Source organism: Dromiciops gliroides, chromosome 2 (assembly GCF_019393635.1).
Source record: "Dromiciops gliroides isolate mDroGli1 chromosome 2, mDroGli1.pri, whole genome shotgun sequence".
NCBI classification, from domain to species: Eukaryota; Metazoa; Chordata; class Mammalia; order Microbiotheria; family Microbiotheriidae; genus Dromiciops; species Dromiciops gliroides.
In genome coordinates this window covers 48,638,121-48,663,821 of record NC_057862.1, presented here as the reverse complement: position 1 = coordinate 48,663,821, position 25,701 = coordinate 48,638,121, and the positions used below count along the sequence as shown (strand labels likewise).

The 25,701-nt window shown below is 43.4% G+C and overlaps 1 protein-coding gene across 2 annotated transcripts in view; it reads left to right on the top strand.

Moving 5' to 3' along the window:
- EDC3 (enhancer of mRNA decapping 3) overlaps positions 1 to 25,701 on the top strand; it is a 78,118-nt gene that overhangs the window by 13,234 nt on the left and 39,183 nt on the right. For both annotated transcript variants that reach the window (XM_043981594.1, XM_043981595.1), the window contains exon 4: positions 17,051 to 17,386. In XM_043981594.1, coding sequence (XP_043837529.1) covers positions 17,051 to 17,386 — 336 coding nt within the window. The remainder of the gene's footprint in view (positions 1 to 17,050; positions 17,387 to 25,701) is intronic.

Here is a 25,701-nt window from a genome sequence, read left to right as displayed (position 1 = left end):
GAGGAAACTGAGACAAAAAGGGCTAAGTGACTTGCCATGGTCGCAGCTAGGAAGTGTCTGAGGTAGGGTTTGAACTCAGGAAGATGAGTCTTCCTGATTCCAAGCCCAGTGCTCTATCCACTGCACAAAGGTGCCCCGTTAATCTGGTTTGGCTAATACATTGACATATTGCTTTTATTCTGCTGGTTGTGAAAACATGTTTAAAGACATTTTTTATTTCTCATGAGCATCCTGGAATTTTTCTCACAGGACAGGTAATTTTATTTTGGTCTTTGAATATAGATGTTTTATACTCAGAGACCATGATATAGAATTTTCTACTCATTTTAAGCAACACTGCAACATTATAAATGAGCCAAATTAAGGCATTCTCTGCTAAAACAAAGAAGTTCATCTAAGTTGGGCCTCCACTGGACACTGTCATAATAAATCACTGGTCCCAGAGAATTGTTACAGTTTTTAATCTTATAATTACATGATTTGTTAAAACGGAGTAAAGTACAAAAAAACCAAAATTTATCCTGGAGAGACTTGAACTTAGATGCAGCCTCTCGGAAGCCTGCTTTATGGGCTTAGGGCATGTCACTTAGCTCTTTGAGCAGACGTTTCCTGTTGTCCTTTCTTCCCAAATTGTTATAAAAAGGGCCTGTTGGTGGCAGCCGTTCTTAGAGCCATCTGCAGTTGGCTGCATTGGCTCCGTTGCACCTACAGCCTTATCCAACCCTCAGGCAACAGACTGGGGTGAGGATTCGGCTTGGAGCTGAGGCAGCACCCTTGGCTATTAGTGTTTACCTCTGCAAGGCAGCTCACATTTGGTGCTGAGAGAGAGCCAAGAGAGTGGTGGACATCAATGCTGCTGTGTTAGTCATCTCACAGCTATCATTCATACTGGTCAACAAGCTGGTTGTGAATAATGTGACCTCAGGAAAGCTGTCAAGAGCTTTCAGTTATCATGTTGTGTTGGTACAGATAACTGGAGTGGTTGGCCGTTTCTTTCTCTAGTGGGTTAAGGCAGATAGGAGTTAAGTGAGCCCAGGGTCACCCATCTGGTAAGCATCTGAGGCTAAATTTGAACTCGGGAAGATGAGTTTTCCTGATTCCAGACCCAGTGCTCTATCCATTGAACTACCTCTCTGCCACTGCAAGTTGTCATGTAGGCCATACTCCTTTCTAAATCTCATTTGTACGAACCTCAATGTAACCTGTATTGGGAATTGGTTTACACCGGAGTCAATACCTTCATTCCTCTTGACTCCAGTGTCTATATGGGTTAGGATCCAGAGCATTAATAAAACTGGTGCATCTGCCCTTGGGCAGTGTAACTATTCTTTATTGTAGCCTACAGCAGGAGGGTTGGGAAGATAACCAATTTTCTTCCCTCTAGAGGTTCCTATTGACTATTGAGTATTAGGTAATTTTAAAAATTACAAGAGATGCTTAAGTTCTAACTCTAAGAACTCTTAACTTAAAGGTTGGAAGTTCTGACTTTGTCACTTAATATAGTATATTAATACTACTATAATATAACTAAGGGCAAATCACTTCTCTGAGACTCATTTATAACATACACACATAAAATAGCTTATCTATATCATAACATAGACAAATAGCATAACTCATTTATATCTTCTTTGGCTTGTTATGAGGACAAAATGATTTCCTTCATTCATTCAGTTATTAGAGACTTATTTCAAGCCTGCTCTGTAGGATTTGGTGGGAATTCAGCAATAAAGAAGACAAGGCCTTAGGAAAGAGAAGATGTGTGTGTCCATATAAACTAGTATCATAGAGTAGGGCTTGGCAGGGTCTTTAGCTGTCAGTACTTCAGAAAGTTCATGATTTCATTAGTGTGGGTCTAGCTTGGGATATTTTTGAACCCTGTGCCAGCCAAATTCAGTTTCTTGCAGGTCTTAGCTAGGTAGAAAGCCTTCCAGGACAGGCCTGTCAGTAGATTCCTATCACCTGAGGACCTGCCAAGATGAGAGAAACACATGGCCCCAGCAGCTTAGCCACTAGGGGATGATGTTGTGGGGCTAGCGGGGAGGGAGAGTGAAGCAACTCATAAAACAATATACAGAAGCATAAAGTACTTGTAATCTGGGTTGGCAAAGGGAATGCCCACGCCGGAATAATGCACCAATATAAGAAGAAACTCAACTTTATACAGCTCTTTTCAAGTTTTACAAAGGGTTTTCCCAGCAAGAACGCTGTTTAGTAACTAGTGGAAGCATACTTGCTTGACTCCCTGCTGTACCCTCATTTTACAGAGAAGGCCATGGGGGTTCAGAGGAGTTCAATTGTTAACCCATACCCTCATATCCGGGAAGTGTTAGAGCTGAGAGTTGAATGCAGGATCCTGACTCCTGAGTCCAGTTCTCTGTCTTCTATCCTACTTGAATTTTGAAACATAAGTGCCTAAGGGTAGTTCTAAGAATTATGAGATCAGACATGTTATTGTTGTCAGAGTAATGATTAATTTCTAACTTTTCAAGCTATAACTACAAATACAGACAGCTAGGTGACTCACTGGATAGAGTGCTGGGCCTAGATTCTGGAAGACCTGAGTTCAGATCTGGCCTCAGACACTCATTAGCTGTGTGATCCTGGGCAAGTCACTGGGCAAGGCTGTTTGCTGTAATCCACAGAAAAAGGAAATGGCAAACCACTCCAGTATCTTTGCCAAGAAAGCCCCAGCCAGGGCTGCTAGATTACCATTACATGGAGAAGGGCCCTACCAGCTTTTCCATATTGACTAATGGAAATACAGGAAAAGAGCATCTAGTGCTAAGAGATCTGATGAGGGAGAGATCACAGAAGTTGGTTGAGCCAGTACTCTAGATCAGCAGTGTCAAACTCAGATAGAAACAGGATCCATACAGGCTGCATATTGACTTAGAAAACCATACAGGTTTATAGAATTCTTTTTGAAAATTAACTCATTTATTTTCAGACAGCAATATTTTCTTTTAATTGGTACTTTGGTTCTTAACATAAGCCATATTTTCCCAAATACTGTAAGCAAGAATTTCTAAGTGTGACTGCCCTTCATGGTGGGGGCTTCTTTTGTCGTCCTTTTTTTTTTTTTTAGCAACAAACATTTATTTTATTTTCCAGTTACATGTGAGGGTAGTTTTCAACATCATTTTCATAAGATTTAGAGTTCCAAATTGTTCTCCCTCCTCCCTTTCCTCCCCCCTCCACAAGATCGCAATTTTTTATCAGTTCTTTCTATGGGGGTGCATAGTAAGCTTCCTCATTAGTTCCTTGGGATTGTCTTGGATCATTGCATTGCTGAGAGTAGTTAAGTCATTCACAATTGCTCATTGAACAATACTGCTGTCACTACGCACAGTGTCCTCCCAGCTCTGCTCACTTCACTGTACGTCGATGTTCATTAGTCTTTCCAGGTTTTTTCGGGGATCATCCTGTTTGTCATTTCCTGTAACACAAGACCATTCCACTACAATCATATAGCATAGCTTTTTCCATCATTCCTCAATTGATGGACATTCCCTTGATTCTCAGTTCTTAGCCTCCACCAAGAGTTGCTATAAATATTTTTTGTACAATTTTTCCCCCTTTTCTCTTTTTCATGATTGTTAACTGTTTCCCTTCTATCCTATTCCCTTCCCCATGATATTCTATTATCCATCTTCTTTCATCCTATCACTCTTCAAAAGGGATTTGCTTCTGTCTGTCCCTTCCCCCACTCTGCCCTTCCTTCTTTTGCCCCTCTCTCTTTATCCCCTTCCCCTCCTATTTTCCTGCAGGGTTAGAGAGATTACTCCACCCAATCGAGTGTGTACATTATTCCCTCCTTGAGCCAATTCTAATGAGATTGAGGTCTTTCAGCCAATTCTGATGAGTGTTAGGCTCATTTACTGCCCAGACTAAATAGATTACCCACCCAGTTGGGTGTGTGTGTTAGTCCCTCCTTGAGGCAGCTCTGATGAGTTTAAGGTCTTTGAGCCTTTTCTGATGAGTGTAAAATTCATTTACTGCCCTGCTCCTCCCCCATCTCTTCCCCCACTTCATAAGCCTTTTCCTGTTTCTTTCATGTGGGATTTCACCTCTTCCCTTCCCCCTCCCCCAGTGAATTCCCTTCACCCCTCAATTTAACCCTAAAGATGTCATCACCTAGCTAAGTGACACAGTGGACAAAGCATCATCCCTGGACCCAGGGGGATCCCAGCCAAAACCTGGCCTCAGACATAAAGACAGTCGCCCACTGTACGACCCCAGGTATGTCCCCCAGCTCTAATTTTTTATGGTTCTCTAGGGTCTTGTATTTGAAAGTCAAATTTGCCATTCAGTTCAGGTCTTTTCATCACAAATATCTGAAAGTCTTCTTTTTCATTAAAGTCCCATTTTTTCCGCTGAAAGATTATGCTGAGTTTTTGCTAGGTAGGTGATTCTTGGTTGTAATCCCATTTCCTTTGCTATTTGGAATATCATATTCCATGCCCTCTGGTGCTTTGATGTAGAAGCTGCTAGATCTTGTGCTATCCTGACTGGGGCTCCACAGTACTTGAATTCTTTCTTTTTGTCAGCTTGCAATATTTTCTCCTTGACCTGAAAGCTCTGGAATTTGGGTATAATATTCCTATGAATTTGGGATTTCTTTCTGGAGGTGATCGGTGGATTCTTTCAATTTCTATTTTATCTTCTTCTTCTAGAATTTCAGGGCAATTTTCCCTGAGAATATCTTGGAAGATGGTGTCTAAGCTCTTTCCTTGATCATGGTTTTCAGGTAGACCAATAATTTTCAAATTATCTCTCCTGGACCTATTTTCCAGGTCAGCAGTTTTCCCCAGAAGGTATTTCACATTGCCCTCTATTTTTTTATTCATTTGGATTTGCTTTATTGTGTGTTGGTTTCTCATAAAGTCACTGGCTTCCATTTGTTCAATCCTCATTCTTAGGCAATTATTTTCATCAGAGAGCTTTTGTACCTCCTTTTCCATTTGACTTTTCAAGCTGTTGACTTTTTTCTCTTGTCTTTCCTGCATCCCCCTCATTTCTCTTTCCATTTTTTCCTCTACCTCTCTAACTTTATCTTCAAAGTCCTTTTTGAGCACCTCTATGGCCTGAGACCAATTCGTATTTTTCTTGGAAGCTTTAGATACAGGGGCCCTGATGTTGACATCTTCCTCTGAGGGTGCCCCTTGGTCTTCCTTGTTACTGAAGAAACTTTCTATGGTCCTCACTTTTCTCTGTCAGCTCATCTTGCCTTTCTTTTACTAGACTTTTAGCTCCTGAAAGTGGGGCACTGTTTCCAGGCTGCAGTATCCCCAGCTTAAGAAGTCCCAGGTGGTATGATTTAAAGAGGATCAGGTTCTTCACTCACCAGCCTGTTTCCTGGAACTAGATGACCCCAAACCAACTTGCTAATCAACCAGCTTTGTGTGTTGTGGTTGTTAGCTCTGATGAGCCTGTGCCTCTCCCCAACCTGGGCCACTGCTACTCAAGCCTACCTCCTGGAAAATCCAAGTTCTGCCTTAGCACCAGCATAGACCCCTGTAGTCTCTCCCCTCCCCAGGGATCAGCCCACTCACCAGACTGTGAGCTTAGTTCCAGGCGACACTGGTGCTTCAGCTGATTCAGAGGCTCTGGGAGTCTGCTTCTCTGGTGAGGCCTTCCTGGGACTGGATCTGTGTCAGGGTGACTGTGGGGTTGGGCTCAACTCCTGTATCAGCACAGCAGCTCCCTCCTTCTGACCTTCCAAGCTGTTCTTGGTTAGAAGATGGTTTCAGCACATTCTTCTGTGAGTTTTGCTGCTCCGGGTATTTTCCTATGACGTTATTTGGGTGTTTTTTGGAGCAATCGTGTCATGAGTTATGGAGCTCACTGTCTTTCCTCTGCCATCTTCCATTTATTTTCTTAAATATTTCCAATGACATTTTAATCTGGTTCAGGCCACCCTCGTGGGTGTTGCGAGCCACATGTTTGATACCTTTGCTCTCGATGATGGCAGATACAATGGAGACAGAGTTTGTGAAGTAAAATGTCCATCCCTTCAGGAAGCTATATTTCTTTTCTACTGTGAATGTATATGTTGGTGGAAAGTATTTGGTGTCTGATGCATTGGTCGTAAAGGGATATAAATTCTGCAATTTCTAAGCACTTGACCCAAGCTGCATTAGTAGTTCCCTGTTTAATGACCTGGAGAGTAGCAAACCCAGGCAGGGTGTCCTTGTGTTGGAAGTGATAAGTGTGTTAATTACTTGCACATTCTGTAGCATCTTAGAGGTGTTCCACAAGGTTCTTTTTTCCTTATTTCAGTGGTAATATATGTTGTTGGGGCAGCTAGGTGGTGCAGTGGATAAAGCACTGGCCCAGGATTCAGGAGGACCTGAGTTCAAATCCGGCCTCAGACACTTGACACTTACTAGCTCTGTGAACCTGGGCAAGTCACTTAACCCTTATTGCCACACACACACACACACACACACACACAGAGTAATATATGTTGTTGTTTTCATAATGGACAGTTTTCTATGTGTATAGATACACAATTTTATATACATATGTGTGTGTATATGTATATATATAACATATATATAATATATTATACGAATGTTTATTTTACATATCAGTACTTATGTCTGTATACAAAAGTATAGATGTCTGTATAAGATGTCCATGGGTAAGTGTAAAACTTTCCATGGCCCTGCCCATCAGCAGCTTAGCCCAGTGCCTAGAGGAAGATGTGAAGCCAGGAAGAATGGAGTCGAGTTACTGCATTGATAGTGACCCTCCATAGAAGCCTAGGACTGTAGAGCTGGAATAGCCCTTGGAGATCATTTCTTTCCAACCCCTTCATTTTACAGAGAGGAAACAGCCCCCAGGAAATGAAGCAAGTTGCCCATTGTTAACTCGGCCAGTTGGGACTTGAACCGAAGTAGCTTGACTTCCTTGTCAGGTGCCGTTCCCCCTCTGTCGTGCTGCCTACTAAGGGAAGGCCTCTTTGCTGGAGTGCTGAAGTGATGGAACTGGAGGTACTAAGAACCTAGGTGTTGAACCAGTCTCATCTATTATTGCTTATCTCACTGAAGACAATTACCTCATGGATTTAAATGAATAAAGATTTGAGGGGCTGAAATATATGGTCCTTTTATCTGTAGAGTTTGAAAAAAGGGAAGCCTGGCCTTAGACTGATTTATGAGCAAGTGTCCTAATTTATAAATTTGGAGAGAGCTAAAGAAAGTTGAATTGAGGGGTCTAGCCACTTTCTCATTTCAGTATGATTTGACTTTCTGTGTAGCAGTGGGGACTCCAGTGATCTCATTGCCTTGGATGTTGGGACAAATGGGTGACTCTTTTGGCCTTCCTGGGGCTGAGGTTGATTTTTTTCAGGGGTTCCCCAATCTTGGGAACTTCTTACCTCCCTTGTATTTGCTTCATGTTAAACAAAGCAGGAATCTCAGCAGGGATGTAAGAAGCTGGCTAATTATAGGAGATGGGAGTGAGGGAACCTAGTGACTAATATTCCAGATGTTATCAGACATTTTCTCACGAAAACCATCGAGGCTGGGGTGACAACAGTGGCCACTTGACCTTCAGATGCCCTTTAGCGTGATTAAGCCTAGGACAAAGTTCCCCTTTACAATCCTGGTGTGACAGAAATCAATAAACAACAGCTAACAACCAGGGTGACACAACACAATGGGCCCCTGGCAGAGGGGCCTTTGGTGCCAGTGGTTGGCAAGGAGAGTCCAGTAAGGGATGGGCACAGGAAGGCTAGTCCTCCACAGATTTACACATGCCCTACTCCTGTAATTGAAAGGTGCACCGGAAAGCATTGTGTACCTTTTCCAAGCAAGGTGCTTTTCTTATCCTGTGGCACCCAGCCAAACTGGTCCAGAGCCAGACACCATCCTGCTTCATTAGCTAAACGTGGGGACTTTAGCCGAGCCAGGACTGTCCAGTGTTTGGTTGAGTTGTTAGGAGGTGAAGAATGAGATGAAAACATTTTCCACCATTTTTTTATTCCACTTATCCTTCTCTTAGTGGTCTCTGACACCTTGCGCCTCTCTACCCCTCCACCAACATCACCAGAATTTCTGTCTTCTCTAACAGTGTAGAGCCTGTCTTCTGAGGTAGGCTGGGATGGCTGAGAACCGCTAAGGAACTGGATCCATTCTGGGGTGACCACAATATAAGCAAGTTTTGTTTGCTGATCCCTAAACCAAAGCCGCTTTTGACCTGATTATCTCTGGGGGCCTATGACAGGCCTCTCTTTCAAACCCGTTTTTTTGTTTGTCACCATTGCAGGGACAAAGACTTGGCTCTGGGCGGAAAGCTTTCTAGCTATGGTTACTTTGCTCTTTTAGTGTTTTTTCTATCCTGCCAGCGATTGTTTTCACAACCGTTCTGTCCTGTAAAGCTATACGGTGAAGCAGGCAAGGCACCTGGCTAAACTGCCCAGGGTTTGTTTTTCTGAACCAATTCACCAGCTCCCCCTGGTATTGGAAGCCTTTGTCTCATTTGGAGGAATAGCTAATAATAGCTTATATTAAAAAAGTAATATTTGTTGAATTCGTTGATTACAGATAACTTTTGGTCCCAGTGGGACCAGGATTTCCAGTTTATCACTTGGCGTTTTCTCATAGGTGTGAGGAGCACCAGTTGTCTACAAAGAATTTAGGTGGTTGTTCATTCTTATCTCATCATGTATTTGATTTACTTAAAGTTGTTCATGATTGGGGCAGCTAGGTGGCACAGTGGATAGAGCACCGGTCCTGGATTCAGGAGGACCTGAGTTCAAACCTGGCCTCAGACACTTGACACTTACTGGCTGTGTGACCCTGGGCAAGTCACTTAACCCCAATTGCCTCAACCCCTCCCCCCCCCCCAAAAAAAAAGTTATTCATGATTTTCCTCCAAACTGTCACCTTAGTAGGGTGATTGCCTGTTCTCATGATTTCAGAGTTTCAACTTTCATTATTATGGTGGCAGCTTCCCAGATTACTCTCCCACTTATGTCCCTCTCTTTCAGTTTAGTCCAATTCAGTATTTATGAAACCCTTGCTATGTGTCGGGCATAAGTACTTACTCTCCTCTCTTCATTCATCTCCATTATTTTCTCAAAATGTCCTTGTTTCTAGTTCATAATGTGGCTACATTTCATCATTTCTCAGGCCTTTATATCATCTCTTCAGTTAATGTTGATAGCTCTTAGCTCCTGTGTCATTTCTTAAGCAAAACTTTCGACGTGTCCCAGTGAGGAAATAAGGCTATTTATTTACTCTTTCTTCTCTTACAACTTTTTAGGCTACATCATTTCCTTTCTTTTCCCTATCTATTTGGGGGGGGGGCACTGAGGGTTAAGTGACTTGCCCAGGGTCACACAGCTAGTAAGTGTCAAGCGTCTGAGGCCAGATTTTAACTCAGGTTCTCCTGGGTCGGTGCTTTATCCACTGTGCCCCCTTTCCTATCTATTTTAATTCATTCATTCCACAAATGTTTATTGAATGTGTATAGTATTCAAGGTGGTGTGGGCAGCTCTAAAGGTGGACATATAGTTCTTACTCAGCTTACAACCCAATAGGGAAGATAAAACTTATATGTGAATAACTACACTATGAGACAATACATTAGTGGCAGATGAGTGTTATAAATGGCAGGAGCCTTCTATGCTTTCCCCTTCAGGTTTGCAGGAAGCCTTCATTTTCAATGCTGTCTAGGATCACTAATACTATTCACAGTGTTTTTGTGAGGCTCAAGTGAGATTAATCATATTTGAGTAATTGATTTTGGGGGGGGTAAGGCAATCGGGGTTAAGTGACTTGCCCAGGGTCACACAGCTAGTCAGTGTCATGTGTCTGAGGCTGGATTTGAACTCAGGTCCTCCTGACTCCAGAGCCAGTACTCTATCTACTGCACCACCTAGCTGCCCCAAGATCATATTTGCAAAGTGCTTATCACAGTGCCTGGCACATGGTAGGCAATTAATAAATGCTTGTTTCCTTCCTCTACTCAGGGCAGGATCTGGGAGCACATAATTTCAGGAGAAACCATTTGATTTCACAAACACTTAATTAAGCATTTACTACGGACTGTGCTGGGAACTAGGGGTTATATGGAATTTAGATGAGACAGGGTTCCTGAAGGACTCAACTCAATTTAAGGAACTGTGGAAAGTTTTATTAAATACATTTATAGGCATATATATTATATAGCTTGTTCTCTGTTTCTGTAATGGAGTTGAATCTAGAACGAAGGCTGGTGCGAGTGTAATGGTAGGACAAATGCAGACACCTATACTCATAAATATATTTATTGTCTTGAGTGAAACAGCATTTTGAATTCAGTGCACAATGTACCTGGCTGGAATTAAAGGAGTCTTTCAGATCACCATAGTTTACAGATGCTAAAGCAGGCCAAAAAGCTCCTAGGCTCTGCACCAAGAAGCATCTTAATAAAAATGGAATATTTGGCTTGTGGTGCAGACAAAATATTAGGTTTCTTGTAGTCGTGACATACTCAGTTCTTAGGACTCCCACAGGCAATATTTTAATTTTTTTTCAATTACATTTAAAGATAGTTTTCAACATTCATTTTTTTTTTAAATTTCTTATTATTAGTATTTTTAGTGAGGTAATTGGGGTTAAGTGACTTGCCCAGGGTCACACAGCTAGGAAGTGTTAGGTGTCTGAGGCTGGATTTGAACTCAGGTACTCCTGATTCCAGGGTCGGTGGTCTATCCACTGCGCCACTTAGCTGCCCCTCAACATTCATTTTTGTAAGATTTTGAGCTCCAAATTTTTCTCCCTCCCTAAGACAGCAAGCAATCTGATGTAGGTTATACATGTACAATCATTTAAAACATATTTCCATATTAGACGGACAATATTTTTAAAGCTGTTTAAGATGGTGATTTAAAAAAAAAAGAAAAAACAAGAATCAGTCTACCTTTACATAATATAAATAGTGTAAATAATCAATAAAAACTAAGTAATATCAACATAAATGTCTACAGCTATTTGGGGAGACTGAGGCCTAGAAGGGGAATGACTTCTGCAGGGTTACCCCGCTGGATTTGGCAGAGCTAGAATTAGAACAGGGGTTTCCTGACTTGAGTCTGTTTTCTTCTTTCCACTCTCCTGTGCTGTGGTTTGGTGCTGTGTACAGAGTTCCAGGTAGTCTCAGCCTTTTATGGTTGGAAAGAACCATAATGTAATGTTCCATTTGTTTTCTGGATTTTTGAACCATTGTTACTGTTATGTAACTGCCCCTAACCCTTTTCAGAGTATTGGGCTTTAGAAACAAAACAAAGCCCGCATTGTTGATCACTTTTGTGTCGAGGGCATTCTTGGGCTTCGGCAGGCCAGGATGGAGCCCTCATTGAATGACTGGCCTGAAGTCTTGGCAGCAGGTGTCTGCTGCAGGTTTTCCTCTCTTGCAAGAATACGCCCCTGTGTGCCACGGGATTGTTATTGGCTCACTGTTGAAGCCTACATTGGGTTTGTGTTGGCCACAGCGGCAATGGCTGGCCACTTCAGATGGGCTTGCCAGTGCTTCGACCTGCAGAGCCAAGGGCTTCAGTGTTTGTTTCTTTTAGGTCAAACTGCTTTAGGGGGCTCTGCTGGTAGAATTACATGTGGTCCTATAGTGTCCCGTCCCTTCTGTAGTTGTTTATTAAGCACTTGCCAGAGGGAACCCTGTGCTTCAGTTGACATGGATAATTAGCACATGCTCCTGACTCTCTGGGAGTGTTCAGTGAGATCTGCTGCTTTCCCTTCAGCTCTGGATCCACTCTGGCCTGGACTGCTCTGTAGCAGCCTTGGTTTCCTGGCCCCTCGGCCTTCTCTTCCACCACTGCTTCCTCTGCTTATCTTCTTGGCATCAGGCAATGCGCCCCATGTTGGGGCTTGCCACAAATGGTCTGGGCTCTTAGTGGAGTCCAGCAGTCATTGCTTTGTCTCTTCTGTCAGCTTCTGCAGCAGATAGACGTGTAAATGTATGTTGTTAATTTATCCACTTTTTTCATACTGCTTTGTGATTTGCAAATCCCTTTCACTTGTATTTTAAAATTTGCTCTTTCTTACAACCCTAAGGTAGGTAGGTAGGCAGACATGATTATGTCCTTTTACTGATGGATTTTTGCCTTCACCTGCTTGAGGAAAAAAGGTGAAATGACTCATTGTGGTTTTCTGACCCTCTTATTCTCTCAGAAATTCCCTACTCCCTCTAGTGTTGCTTGTATAACAGGTAAGCAAGTTCAGAGTCTTGTGCAACTTGGATAAGCACTAATAACTTTCTGGGACTGTGCTCTTGTCGCTGTTCCATGCTGCAGTAATTGTGGGGTGTTGTCTCAGCTCTCACCATGCAGAGAGAGGCATGGCCAGTTCAGGACTGGACTCTGTAAGCAGGTGATGGAGTGACCAGGCTTGGGAAGCATTGCTATGGTTCCCTCAGATTATTGTGAAACCTATTTATCCGGCAACATTGAGGAATTTCAGTGAGAAGATAAGGACGCTACTTTGAGTGACTTTATCCTTTCTAGTCACTGTGTTAGGTAAGTCAGACAGGGACCGATTGCAGGCAGTTAGATTTGTCAGGCAGCCGGTTTCCTGTTAGTAATGGGAAGCCTTAGATACCCCCTCTATGGACAGATCCGATTATCTTTGTAACAGACTGGATACTTTGGGAGCTGTGTATTTTACTTCTCAGAGTTTACCAGAAATAAACTTTTAACACTGTTGTTGTTGTTCAGTTGTTTCTGTTGTGTCTGACTCTCCATGATCCCACTGGGGGTTTCTTATGGTAGGCTAAAATCAGACTCTCTGCTATTTCTAGTCCTATTTGGATGTTGTTGGTTTTGGGAGGAGGGAGAAGAGTTTGTTATTATATAGAATAGCTCTAATTTCTCTTGCACATAGTAGCTCTTCAGGTCATTGCTCCCTTAGATCTTCTCTTCTGGTTAAACATTCCCATTTTTTCCAACCTTTCCTCATAGAACATAGGTTGGTCCCCCTTCAGCAGCCTCATTCATTCTCCTCTGGACATATAATTTTGATAAAACCCTTCTTCATGGCTGAATGCTGTGGTTCTGAACATGTGTAGCGAGCACAATACAGTGAAATTATTATTACCTTGATGTTTCTAGATGCTCTATTTTATTTATTTGTTTGTTTTTGGTGAGGCAGTTGGGGTTAAGTGACTTGCCCAGGGCCACACAGCTAGTAAGTGTCAAGTGTCTGAAGCCAGGGCTGGTGCTCTATCCACCGCGCCACCTAGCTGCCCCTAATATGTTTTTCCATAGAAACTATGTTACAAATAGTGCTTAGGGACTCAGACCATGTACCAAAACCCCCTTAACCCACTGGGTGTCAGCAGCATAGTACTAGTTCTAATTAACAAAACACAAATAGTCACATTCATACTACATTTGCTATAGAAAATGCTTCCTCGGTTATATCCAGGAAATCCAGCAGCATGGGTCTTTTCTCTTCCTCTTCCCCTACCTTTGCAGTAGCAGGTTAGGGGAAGTGGGTCTTCTGAGTCGCAGGAAAGCGTTTTGGCAGAAACAAGTAGACACTTAGATCTTCTATTTAGAGGTGGAAGAGACCTCAGAGATCTCCTCGTGCAACCGTCTCATTTTACAGAGAAGAAACTGAGACCCAGAGAGAAGAGACTTGTCCAAAGTCACTGGGGTGGCAAATAGCTAGGCTGGCCTCGGAACCCAGGCCCTCGCACTCCAGCTGTGGCACATTTACTTACTGTGCTGAGCGTGTACACTGCTGTATGTCAGTCACTTGCCAAGTGTATCGAGTTCAGGAATGCGTGGACTTTGGCTCCATTTGTGCCTAACTGGTGTTGGGATGTTGGGTATTAGGAAGTTGGGAACCTTACGCGTGATTGTATTTTACAATTTTTGATGTACCTCAAACATTACATAGGTAATCATTAGAATGATTTTTAAACCATTGTATTTGTGACCACCATCTATGTGTATGTGGTGCATTAAACTTTTATAGCAACCTTAGTAGTTATCTGGTCCAAGCTTCTTATTTTACACATGAGGAAACTGAGGCTCACTGTAGTTAGGGGAATGGCCCAGGGCCAAACAGGTAGTAAATAGCAGAGGTGAGAACTGAATTCAGATCCTCTAGTTTCAACTCCCGTGACCTCTGTAGTATCCTTTCCAAAGCACAGCTGTCATGTATATAAACATTTGGGATCCTTTCCTTGGAAGTACAAAGAGCAAATCACATAGACTCTCAAGTAGCTGAAAAGGATACTTAGTCATCTGGCAGGAAGCTGGCAGCTTGATGGCATCAAGAGAGCCAGGAAAAGCCTTGAAATTCATCTTTAACGTGGAGTCGGGAGACTGCTGCCACTGAATGTGTTGGCGGTTAAGCATATGGCGTTTCGCAGCAGTGCGTCTGAAATCTGGGTTGCTCAGACTTGTCAGGATCATACAGCTAGTCTTCTCTTGGTTCAGATCTTCTTCCTCTCTGTATCCGAAGACCTTGGAGAGGAAAAGCATGTTGAACTCCGTGACCTGTAAGAACCCTTCCAGCTCCCAGATTCGTGTTGGATGAGAGTTCCTTCTAGGCCCCATTTCAGTGTTCTCCCTGAGCTTCGCTGCTTCGGGGTTGCCGCAGCCAGATGGTAAAACATAAGTGGGAAAGCCAAACAAATAGGAACCCCAGAGCAGATGTCACCCTCAGGTGGGTCACAGGACAGTCGGGGGGTAGTTCAAGACCCAGAGTTTTAAGTCCCTTGGACAGGTGGTCCTCTGCTCTCCTTGTTTAGACCAGACTATTCTTTATGATGGAAAGGCCACTATCCTGTTAAAAGGATCTTAGTTTCTATTGAGCAGAGACCATCTGGGATGCCATCACCGTTATCCCTCTAAGCACCTCAGAGTAGTCCTTGAGCTCTTCCACCCTCCTCCACCCTGTGACCCAGGTCAGGTGCTCCCTTCTTTTCCTCCAGATGACCATGAGAACCTGGTCTCCCTGCATCCAGTCCCCACACCACCTTCCTCAAAGCTGCCAAATTGATATTCAGAAAGCACAAGTAGAACCACATCAGCTCCCTGCTCAAGAAGCTTCTGTGGCTTCCTCTTGCCTCCAGGATAAAACACAAACCCCTCTGTTTGCCATTTAAAGCCAGTCACACTTTGGTTCTAGCCTGGCTTTCCAGCTTTATTTACTCATGACATTCCCTTGTTCCGCATTCCAACCAGACGGGCACACTTGTTGTTCCCCATTTTCTAGGTTCCATCTCCCACCTTCACTCCTTTCCCCAGGCTGATCCCTCTGCCTGGAATGCGCTGCCTTCCTCTCCTCTGCCTCATAAAAAGCCTGGATTCCTTCAAAGCTCAGCCCGAGTGCCACCTCCTACAAGAAGCCAAGCCAAGTTCTCCCCATCACCACCCAACCCTCTTTTATTAGGGCCCCCTGGGATTGATTTGAATCTACTTTGCTTGTGTTTTGTAAATATTTACTATATCTTTGTACTTGGAGGGGGGTTCCCCAATAGAATGTCAACTCCTTGAGGGCAGGAACTATTTTGTTTTGTCCTTGTATCTCCAGTGCCTAGCACAAGACCTGGCATTTAATCAGCACTTAATTAATGCTTGTTGAATGAATGACCAAATAAAGAGAATGTGTAATGGGAATGACTCTTACAGTCTGACAGTGGAGTTCAAAAAGTCAGCTTTCCAAGGACCAAACGGGAAGGGGTGGCTGGAGAGTCCTCCTCTGAGCAGGAGCTGGTATGTGAGGAATTCCTCTCTGTGGTCAGGCAGCTTGAAGATCCCCCTTGCCCTGCAGCTTCAATAGAAGAGGCTGAGGGAGGTAGCATGGGGAGGGGGGGGGGGCAGGATAGCTTGCAGAGCCCAGCCAGGGAGGCCTGTGGTCTGTTCTAGGCTCTAGGCATGTGGGCAGATGTGCATAAACTGGAAGGTATTCCAGGGAAGCCTCCTGATGGGGCCTCAAGATCATGCCCAGAAAAAGAGAACCCTTGGGAAGAAGAGTGGGGTGGGGTCTGTCGTTGCCTTTTAGTTTTCGAAGTCGTTGAGGTACTCGGCTCCAGAGGGCAGGACTAGAAGCAGGAACGGTGAAAGAAGGTTGCTCTTATTTCACATTCTGTTACTCAGTTCCTGCTGCTACGGCCTCCTCTTCTGAAAGCTACATCTGCTTTGTACAAATTCTCTTTGGGCATAAAAAACCCAAAACAAAACATTCTAGATCTGCTAAATAGAGACCCTGTTGGAAAGTTGACTCAGTACTTGGCTATATACAGGTAGTTCTTGGTTTATGGAAGTGGGGGCAGCTAGGGGGCGCAGTGGATAGAGCACCAGCCCTGGAGTCAGGAGGACCTGAGTTCAAATCCAGCCTCAGACACTTACTAGCTGTGTGACCCTGGGTAAGTCACTTAACCCCAATTGCTTCACCAAAAAAAAAAAAAAGAGTGAGAGAGAGGGAGATTTATGGAAGTGGACCCTTCAGCCCTTCACATCAAATGATTTTTATGTAATGTGAAATTACCCACAGATGTGGAGAAGGGAGGGAGGTGGAGAGGGGATTGATGAGGTGTGGACAAAGAAGCTAGAGCAGAAAGGGGAGGTAGACACGTGGGGGCCTGGCACAGACAGGAGAGGACAGGTGATGTGGTAGGATGGGGCAGACGTGCGGACCCAAGCCTAGACACAAGGCAGAGGTGTCAAGCCGAGTGAAAAATCCCCCTTTTCCCCCCAACCCACCATCAGCAATGGCAGTCTCTTGCATTTCCATTCTTTTGCTTTTACTTGGAGGGGTTCTATTGGGTGGGAGGCCATGAATCTGCCAAGTCAAGTAGCAGGAAGTAAAGTTAACAGTTTTTGGAATGTGGATTTCTTTCAGAATTCCTTAAGCAATGTCAAATTTGCATAATGCAAATTTATGTAAAGTGATAACTGTCTGTAGCCACTATTCCTGATTAGTTTTTTCTTGGATTCCATTTGTGCAAAGGGTGCCAAAATTTAAGGCATGGGCTGGAAGACTATTTGGCTAATTAGTCACGTGGATTTGATGGTATTTGCTTTTTCCTCTAGGGTCATCTAGCAGTCGCCATCCAAACCAAGCAACTCCAAAGAAAAGTGGCATAAAGAATGGCCAGATGAAAAATAAAGATGATGAATGTTTTGGGGATGACATCGAAGAGATCCCAGACACAGATTTTGACTTTGAAGGGAACCTGGCCCTTTTTGACAAAGCAGCTGTTTTTGAAGAGATTGACACTTACGAGCGGAGGAGTGGTACCCGCTCCCGGGGTACCCCAAATGAAAGACCCTCTCGATACCGTCATGATGAAAACATATTAGAATCTGAACCTATTGTCTACCGGCGGATTATGGTGCCCCAGAATACAAGCAAAGAATTCTGTACTGGTGAGTCAGTCACTTCCTCTACTATTCAATTCTAATTCCCTGATTTCCTGGATTTTGTTGAGTAACTTTCCTTCCTTGGTGTATATGAAATAGTAAACTGTTTATTTGGAATCCTCTATGTTAAAACTTTAAGAAGGACCAGGTCCTTCAGAGTAACTTATCCTGCCAGGTAATTTATTTAGGAAGGGATTTTGTGGCACATCCATTTATTACTTCCAAGTAATCAGGGTACTGTGACATCCTCATGAAAATAAAAATGACTGACATTTGTGGTTTACACACACTTTTCGTACGTGGGCTCTTAGCACTGAGAACCAGAAAAAGGGCCTGAGAGGTCACTTAATCTCTTCATTTGAGGAAATTAATCCTTTATAATTTCATCTGATCATCACAACAGCCCCGTGTAATATTTTGTGTAAATGATATTATTCTCATGTTGCATATGAGGAAATGGAGCCCTCCCTACAGCCCTCTGAGGTATGTGGTACAGATATTCTCTCCATTTTCTTTTGTAGCTGAGGATGCCGAGCCTCAGGGAGGTTCATTGGGGTACTCACGATCACATAAGTAATAATAGCAGCACTGGGACTCTAATCTGGGTCTTTGCTCTTTCCACTATCCCGGGGTTGCCTTGAGCTGCTTTCAAGGAGCCAGTTCCTCTACTTGGCTACTTATCTTCCTGAGGTAGCTTTCCTGGCAGAATTTACCCTCCTCTTTACTATAGCCATTATAAATACCCTGCCGTGTCATAGTCTGGGCTGCTGAAGGGGATGCCAGGTGAGTGACAGCTCGGCTGCTCTGACTGTGCCTGGTCCTGGGAAGACTTGTGTTAAGGGCCCTGGGCACACTAGCTCTCTGGCTCTAGGCTTGGCTCAGTCCTCAAACTGCTTGCACATACAGGAGTTCTTAGGCCTTGGCAACTCTGGACCCTTGTGTCACCAGTCTAGTGGAGGGAGAACCTACAATGGCGAGATCCCATCCTTGAAGAATTGAGTAATTTAAGTTTAGAATCAGCCCTGGAGTATTCAGGAAGGAAGGAAACAAGCATTTATGAAACACCTGTGATGTGCTAGGCACTGTGCTAAGCACTTGACAGATATTTCCTCATTAATCGTTACAATAATTTTGGGAGGCAGGGGATGTTATTATCTGCATTTTACAGTGGAAGAAACTGAGGCAAACAAGTTAAGACATTTGCCCAGGGTCACATAACTAGTTAAGTGTCTGTGAGGCTGGATTTGACATCAGGTCTTCCTGACTCCAGGCCCAGCGTTCTATCCACCATGTTACCCAGCTGTCTCTGAATTTAAGAGAGAGTCACATAGGGAAGTGGAGCCAGTTTAGCAATGTTTTCTTTGTTTCTCCCTTTTCTGATGTAAGATTACCATTGTACAGGGGGGACCAAAACTCACAAAGGGGGTTCAGTATTTAATAACTCCTTTATGTTTTGTTTTTAATTGACAATACCATAGCATGATCTACAGTATATATAGGAAATGAATTCACATTACATGTGAAAATCAAATCTTGTAAATAGCAAAAAATAAAGAAAAGGGGGGCATTTAGGTGCCACAGTGGATAGAACACCGGCCCTGGATTCAGGAGGACCTGAGTTCAAATCAGGCCATAGACACTTGACACTTACTACCTGTGTGACCCAGGGCAAGTCACTTAACCCTCATTGTCCCAACCAAAAAAGAAAGAAAGAAAAAATAATTTTCAAAAAGTTATTAAAACATTGTGACTTGGCCTGTCCTGTGTCTTCACAGAGCATGCTTGTGTTCTGCTTTACTTTATATTCTGGGTGTGCTTCTTATCTCCCCATACAAGGCCTGGATTTTGTTTTCATTTATTTACCGTCTTCTGGGCTAGACTCTATGCTGTGCCCTAGAGATTCAAAGACAACATTTAAGCAGTCGACATTTAAGGGCTTGTGCTCTGATTAGGGGAGTGTCCCCAGGATAAGTAAAATCAAAGTATACAAAGTATACAATTACCTAATAATGGGAGGGAGGGATCTGCTAGGGTTTCCTTTTGGAGCCCACTGGAGTTGAGCTTTGAAGGAATCCAGGCTTTTTATGAGGCAGAGAGGAAGGCAGTGCATTCCAGGCAGAGGGATCAGCCTGGGCAAAGGAGTGGAAGTGGGAAATGGAACCTAGAAAATGGGGAACAGCAAGTGGGCCTGTCTGGTTGGAATGTGGAACAAGTGTCATGAGTAAATAAAGCTGGAAAGCCAGGCTAGAACTAAAGTGTGAAGGGCTTTAAATGCAAACAGAGGGGTTTGTGTTTTATCCTGGAGACAAGAGGAAGCCACAGAAGCTTCTTGAGCAGGGAGCTGATGTGGTTCTACTTGTGCTTTCTGAATATCAATTTGGCAGCTTTGAGGAAGGTGGGGTGGGGGCAGGGGGGGCGGAGACTGGATGAAGGGAGACCATGGTTATCTGGAGGAAAAGAGGGGAGGGCCTGACCTAGGGAGGTGGTCTTGTGAGGAGGAAGAAGGAGGCAAGTTTGGAAAAGGTGATGGGTCACTAAGACTTAATAGCTCGTTGAATAGGGTACTGTGTGAAAGTGGTAGAGTTGAGGCTTTGAGGTTGCAGACCTGAGGGACTGGAAGGGTGGTGGGGCCCGTAACTGAAATTTGGAAGCTGGGCCGGAGAGCTGGGTTTGGGGGAAGGATCATGGGTTCTTTCGAATGGGAGATGCCTGTGCGATTGTCAGGATGAAAAGTGCAGCATCTAGCAGAGTTGTCACTTAGAAATACTTGTTGCAATGAATGAATGATTGCCTGACCTTGGCTTATTTTATCAAAAGAGGGAACTAGGATATCAGACTCATCACTCTGTTTTGTTAGATATTCAGTAGCTCAGGCAAAGATATTTTGTTAGCACAACTGAGGTCCCTGCCTGGGATTATGTTTGGGATCGCTAATACATTGTGTTTCGTTTTGTTTTTGTTGGTGTGCATTTTACTAGTGCTAGAAAATAGAATACAAATGAACACAGTAGACGGATTCATGATCAATTATATGCTAAGAGCTGATTCATTGTTGTCATCTACAGAAATAGCCTGGGTTATTTGGGTTGGAAGAAGGAAGGACATAATTATTTCTTTATGGGGCTCAAAGTGTGGCTTGCTGTATGTCCCCCTGCAGTCTTTGTTTCTGAATAAAATCATCTACCACAGCTCAAAGTTAAGTGGGAGAAGCAGGGAGAGGAGCAGGCATTTCTGTACCCCTACTATGTAGTGCTTTACAAAGATTTTTTCATTTGATCCTCATAACAATCCTGTAAGGTAGTTGCTATTCTTATCCCCATTTACAGTTGCAGAACCTCAAGCAGACAGAGGTTAAGTGACTTGTCCAGAGTCATATAGCTAGTCAGTGTCTTGAACTTAGGACTTCCTGACTCTGGGCCCAACTCTCTGTGCACTGGGCCACCAGCTGTAACTGCAGCTGCTGGAGTTTGTTTTCCTTAGAGCTCTAGTATGTTACCTTAGTTTGAACGACTTAGAAGTCCTCTGTCCTCTCTTCAGAGAATCCCAGAGATCTTTAGGAGCCATGGCAAAGTCCATAGGAGTGTCACCTTCCCTGGTTCTCAACTTTGTGCTTCCTTTGTGCAGCTGGAGATCCCACTGTCTGGTGGGGTAACTTTGTCCTTTTTCACTCCTTGAACTTGTGGCCCACTAAAATACCCCTACCTTTCTCTGCACAAACTGCTATTTGCTGTTTTTCTCCAATACTGTACTTTTTGTTTGTTTGGTTTTGGTTTTTAGTGAGGTAATTGGGGTTAAGTGACTTGCCCAGGGTCACACAGCTAGTAAGTGTTAAGTGTCTGAGGCAGGATTTGAACTCAGGTACTCCTGACTCCAGGGCCGGTGCTCTGAGGTTGATTTTAAAAGTACAAGTGTGTTTAGTTTTTCTTCTCCCCTCTGTCTGTGGGATGGTACAGGATGTGATTTTTCAGGAAAGTGGCAGGAGTGTTTTTTATGCATGGGAAGAAGACAGCCTTGCTATGGAACAAAGTGGTTTGGGGGGTGAGAACTGTTGTAAGGAGGTGGGAGAGGCCTTCTACCATCAAATAACATGTGTTTCCCTCCTGAAGTAGACAAGTGGAGAGGTGGGTAAGTTCTAGTCTTCTTCCTCCATATTTTCTTCCTCTTTTCATTTGCCTAATTAAAAAAAAATAAATCTGTTGACAGGGTTTTCCTTTCATCCCCCAAGAAGCTCATTAGCTAGAGTTGCTATCAACAAACATATTAAAATGCAGATATGTTGGACATCATCCAGGAATTAGATCCAGGCCTTTATGAAGAGTAAGGGCCTTGGTGTTTACACTGAGCAGACTGAAAGTGCGTCACGAGAACAGCATCCATAGGCCTGAATTAGCTTCACATAAATACTTAGCTTGGCCCAGTATGCACAAGGCGATGCAAATAACAGATTCACTTACTTGGCCACTGAGGTTTTGTTTGATCATCAGCTGAGCAGAGTAGAAAGGAAATACTGTGACAGGCAGAGCCTCTGGTAGCCATGTTTGATGTCAGTAAACAAGCACCTTGCTTACATGCTGCTTATAGGAATGATATCTGCCCAAAGCCCAAAGACATATTTGGTTTTTGTTGTTGAGTCACCTGATGGCACAGTGAATCCCTGGCCTCTCTGAGAGGAAATTGAGCAAAGGTTAGAGCCTGAGAATAAAAACTTCCTGATGGAATTTAATATCCAACTTGATTGTTAGATGTTGGGATGATTGTAAGTCAGCATGTCGAATGAAACGGTTAAAGAACCAGTACAAGAGTAAGAAAATGTCTAAATTGGAGAGTACCCCTTCCTTTTAAAAAGGCCCAGAAAAGTGAAGATTGTCTTGAGTTCCTCCCCAGAAGGTGGTGGTGCAGGGAAGCCTTAGGTGCTAGTCTTCTAACTCCAGATGCCGCTCTTTATGCTGGGCCAGACCTGCCTCAGTTTTTAAGGAAGAAAGATGGTGTCTACCTCACTACTGTTCTCTTGTACCTTTTCTCTAATTGATTGTGAATTAGCTTCTCTGTAAAAAGAGGAATTGGACTGAATGAACTTTGAATTCCCTAGTTCGGAATGAATTCAGTTCCAGATCTTGTAAATGTTAAACATTAATGGGTTATATGCACATGGAAATGTTTACATTTAAAAGTAATTAAACTCTAACTACTTTTTTTTTTTTAATTTTTTTTTAATTTTTTTTTTTGTGGGGCAATGAGGGTTAAGTGACTTGCCCAAGGTCACACAGCTAGTAAGTGTCAAGTGTCTGAGACTGGATTTGAACTCAGGTCCTCCTGAATCCAAGGCCAGTGCTTTATCCACTGCGCCACCTAGCTGCCCCCTCTAACTACTTTTTAAAATTCCTTCTTTAAAAAAAGTCCTTCTTTATGAATGGGTGAGTGAGTGAGTGAGTGAAAAAGCACACCCACTGATTCTCCCCCACCCCCTTTTTTTTCCAGGGCAATGGGGGTTAAGTGACTTGCCCAGGGTCACACAGCTAGTAAGTGTCAAGTGTCTGAGGCTGGATTTGAACTCAGGTACTCCTGAATCCAGGGCTGGTGCTTTGTCCACTTCAACACCTAGCTGCCCCACACCAACTGATTCTCATCCAGACGGGTGATGAGACAAACAAAAAATAATTGTAATGATGACCCACCTTTATTTAGGACTTACCTCACAACAGCTTTCTGAGCTAGGTAGTACAAATACTATTGTTCCCATTTTATAAATGAGTTAACTGAAGCTCCCCAAAGTTAAATGGCTTGCCTAAGGCCACATAGCTAGTGAGCCTTGGAATCAGGATTTGAACCCAGATCCTCTGACTGTGAGTCCAGTACTTTCCCCCTATTTCAGACTGCTTCAGCAACAAAATAGAAGTCAATGAAGGACAAGTGCCATATGAGTGGCACAAAGGGCTGTAAGAGAAAGGAATTGCTTCTAGTTGGGGCAGGCAGCTTATGGGGCAGGTAGGATGTGAGTTGGGCTTTGCAGGATTTCAGTAGTCAAAGAGTTAGAATTTCTAGGCATAGGGAAGAATTAGGAGAAGGGGGGCAGGGGACATGAACAAAAGCAGGGAGATAGATGTGAATATACAAAATTGTCTTCAATAGACAATAGATTAGTTTGACTGGAGCAAAAGGTTCTTGTCAGAGAGTAGCAGGATAGCTGAAAAATGATATTAAAACCAGATTGTAGAAAACCATAGCAGCCCAGGGTAAGGAACTCAGACTTGATTCATTAGGCAGTGATGAGGAACTGTTGGAGGTTTCCAACCTGATCAGAGTATTTTAGGAACCAGTGTTAATCTGGCAGGGGTATGAAGGATAGAATTGTAGGTAGAAAGAAACTGGAAGCAGGAAAACCAGGGGCTAATATTTCTACTAGTGTTGGTCGAGGTATTAAGAGCATAGTTTTGGTAGTGATTATTGTCAGAGTGGGAAGGAAAGATAGATTTGAAAGATGAGTTTTAGTGATCAGATATTCTTGTAACCAAGAGGAAGAAAAGGACAAAGATTGCCCCCAGATTTTTATATATAGAGAGAGTTATAAGAAAGCTGGTAGTTTCTGACAGAAATAGAAAGGTCAGGAGGGAAAGCTGGCTTGGGAGGAGAGAATATGTTGGGTTTGAAGTGACGGTGGGAACTCCAGTGGGAATGCCTGTCAGCTAGTCCCTCATGCTGCAGCAGTGGACAGTATCTCCTAGAAGAGATTGCAGAGATAGAAGAACAAAGGACTGAACACAGGAGAATCAAGAAGATGGGCAGAAGAGGGGTTAGGGAATGGGCCATGGTGTAGTAGGAAACCAGGGCTATCAGAGCATCCAAGAGAAGAGAGTTTTTAAGAAGGCAGTCAGTATTGTCACATGTTGCCGAGAAGTCATAGTACAGTGGAAAGGAAATTGGACTGGCAGAAGGTCTAGTTCTACCACTAATTTACTGTGTGACTTTAGATGAGTCACTGTTAGCCTCTTTGGACCTCAATTTCTTCATCTGTAAAATAAGGGGTGATAGACTAAATGACCTTAGGCCCCTTCCATTGCTAGCATTCTATGGTGCCATTGGATGTGGTGGTCAAGAAGTCATCAGTGATCCTCAAGAGGTCAGTTTCATGAAAGTGGAAGAGGTAGACACCAAGTTGCAGGAGGTCATTGGATCCTAACTCTAGAGCTGAAAGGGATCTCAGGTGGCATCTAATCCAATTCCCTCGTTTTATATACAAAGGAAACTGAGGCCCAGGGAGGAACACAATACTGCATAGGAGTGAGCATCAGAGATGAGATTTGAACCCAGGTCCTCTGACTTTGGAGCCAATGCTCTTTCCACTGGTTAAAGAAATCAAGAAATAGAGGCAATTGATGTAGACCAGTTGATGGGGGTGGGGGGCAAGTTGGCAGTGAAAGAAAGGAAAGGGAGAAACCAGTGACTCATGAGAAGAGACAACAGGTTCAAGTGAAGATTTTTTTTTTTTTTCCAAAAGAGGGGAGGGAGACTGACTTGCTACCAAGATGACAAACCAAACAGGAAATAGTGTGCCCAGCTCCCCTTTACTGACTCCAGCAAAAGCCGGAAGTTTGCACCAGATAAGACAAAAAATCCAGTGAGAAACTGTGGTAACATCTTCTACCCAGAGCCATAGGGGAAGGAGGGGCCAAGGAAGTCAAGCAAAGGGAGTCCACATAACCAAAGACAGGTCACCTACAAGGCCTGTTATTGCACCCTAAGAAATGAAAAAAAAAAGATGGCTTCCAAGGAAACTGGGAAGACATTTGTGAGCTGATAGGGAACAGAACCAGAACAAGGTATATGATAACATTATAAAGAAAATCACTTAGCCTTTAGAACTTTGAACAGTGCAGTGTCAAACCGAGATTGCATAGGACTGAAGGTGAAGCATGCTATCCCCTTCCTCCAAGAGGGGATCAACTTAAAATGAGACATACATCTTTGGAGATGGCCAAATTTATTTTGCTTGTTGTGAATGTTTTTTACTTGTTTATTATTCAGCTGGGAGAAGGGGAAGTGAGAGGGAGGGAAAAAAACTTGTAAAAAATTAAATAAGGATAATCCCCTCCCCCACCCCAAATAATAATCACAAGCTCATCTGATTGGCAAGGAAAAAAAAATCCTGGATCATAAATGTAAACTGTCCAGAACCATTAGAGGCAGAGGGCAAAGACAGAAAGAATCCACCATTCACCTCCTAAAAGGAACCAGAAAAAGAGATCCCAGGAATATCAAGGCCAAAATTCAGAGCTTTCACATCAAAGAAAAAATGCAGACAACCAGAAGGAAACAATTTAGGT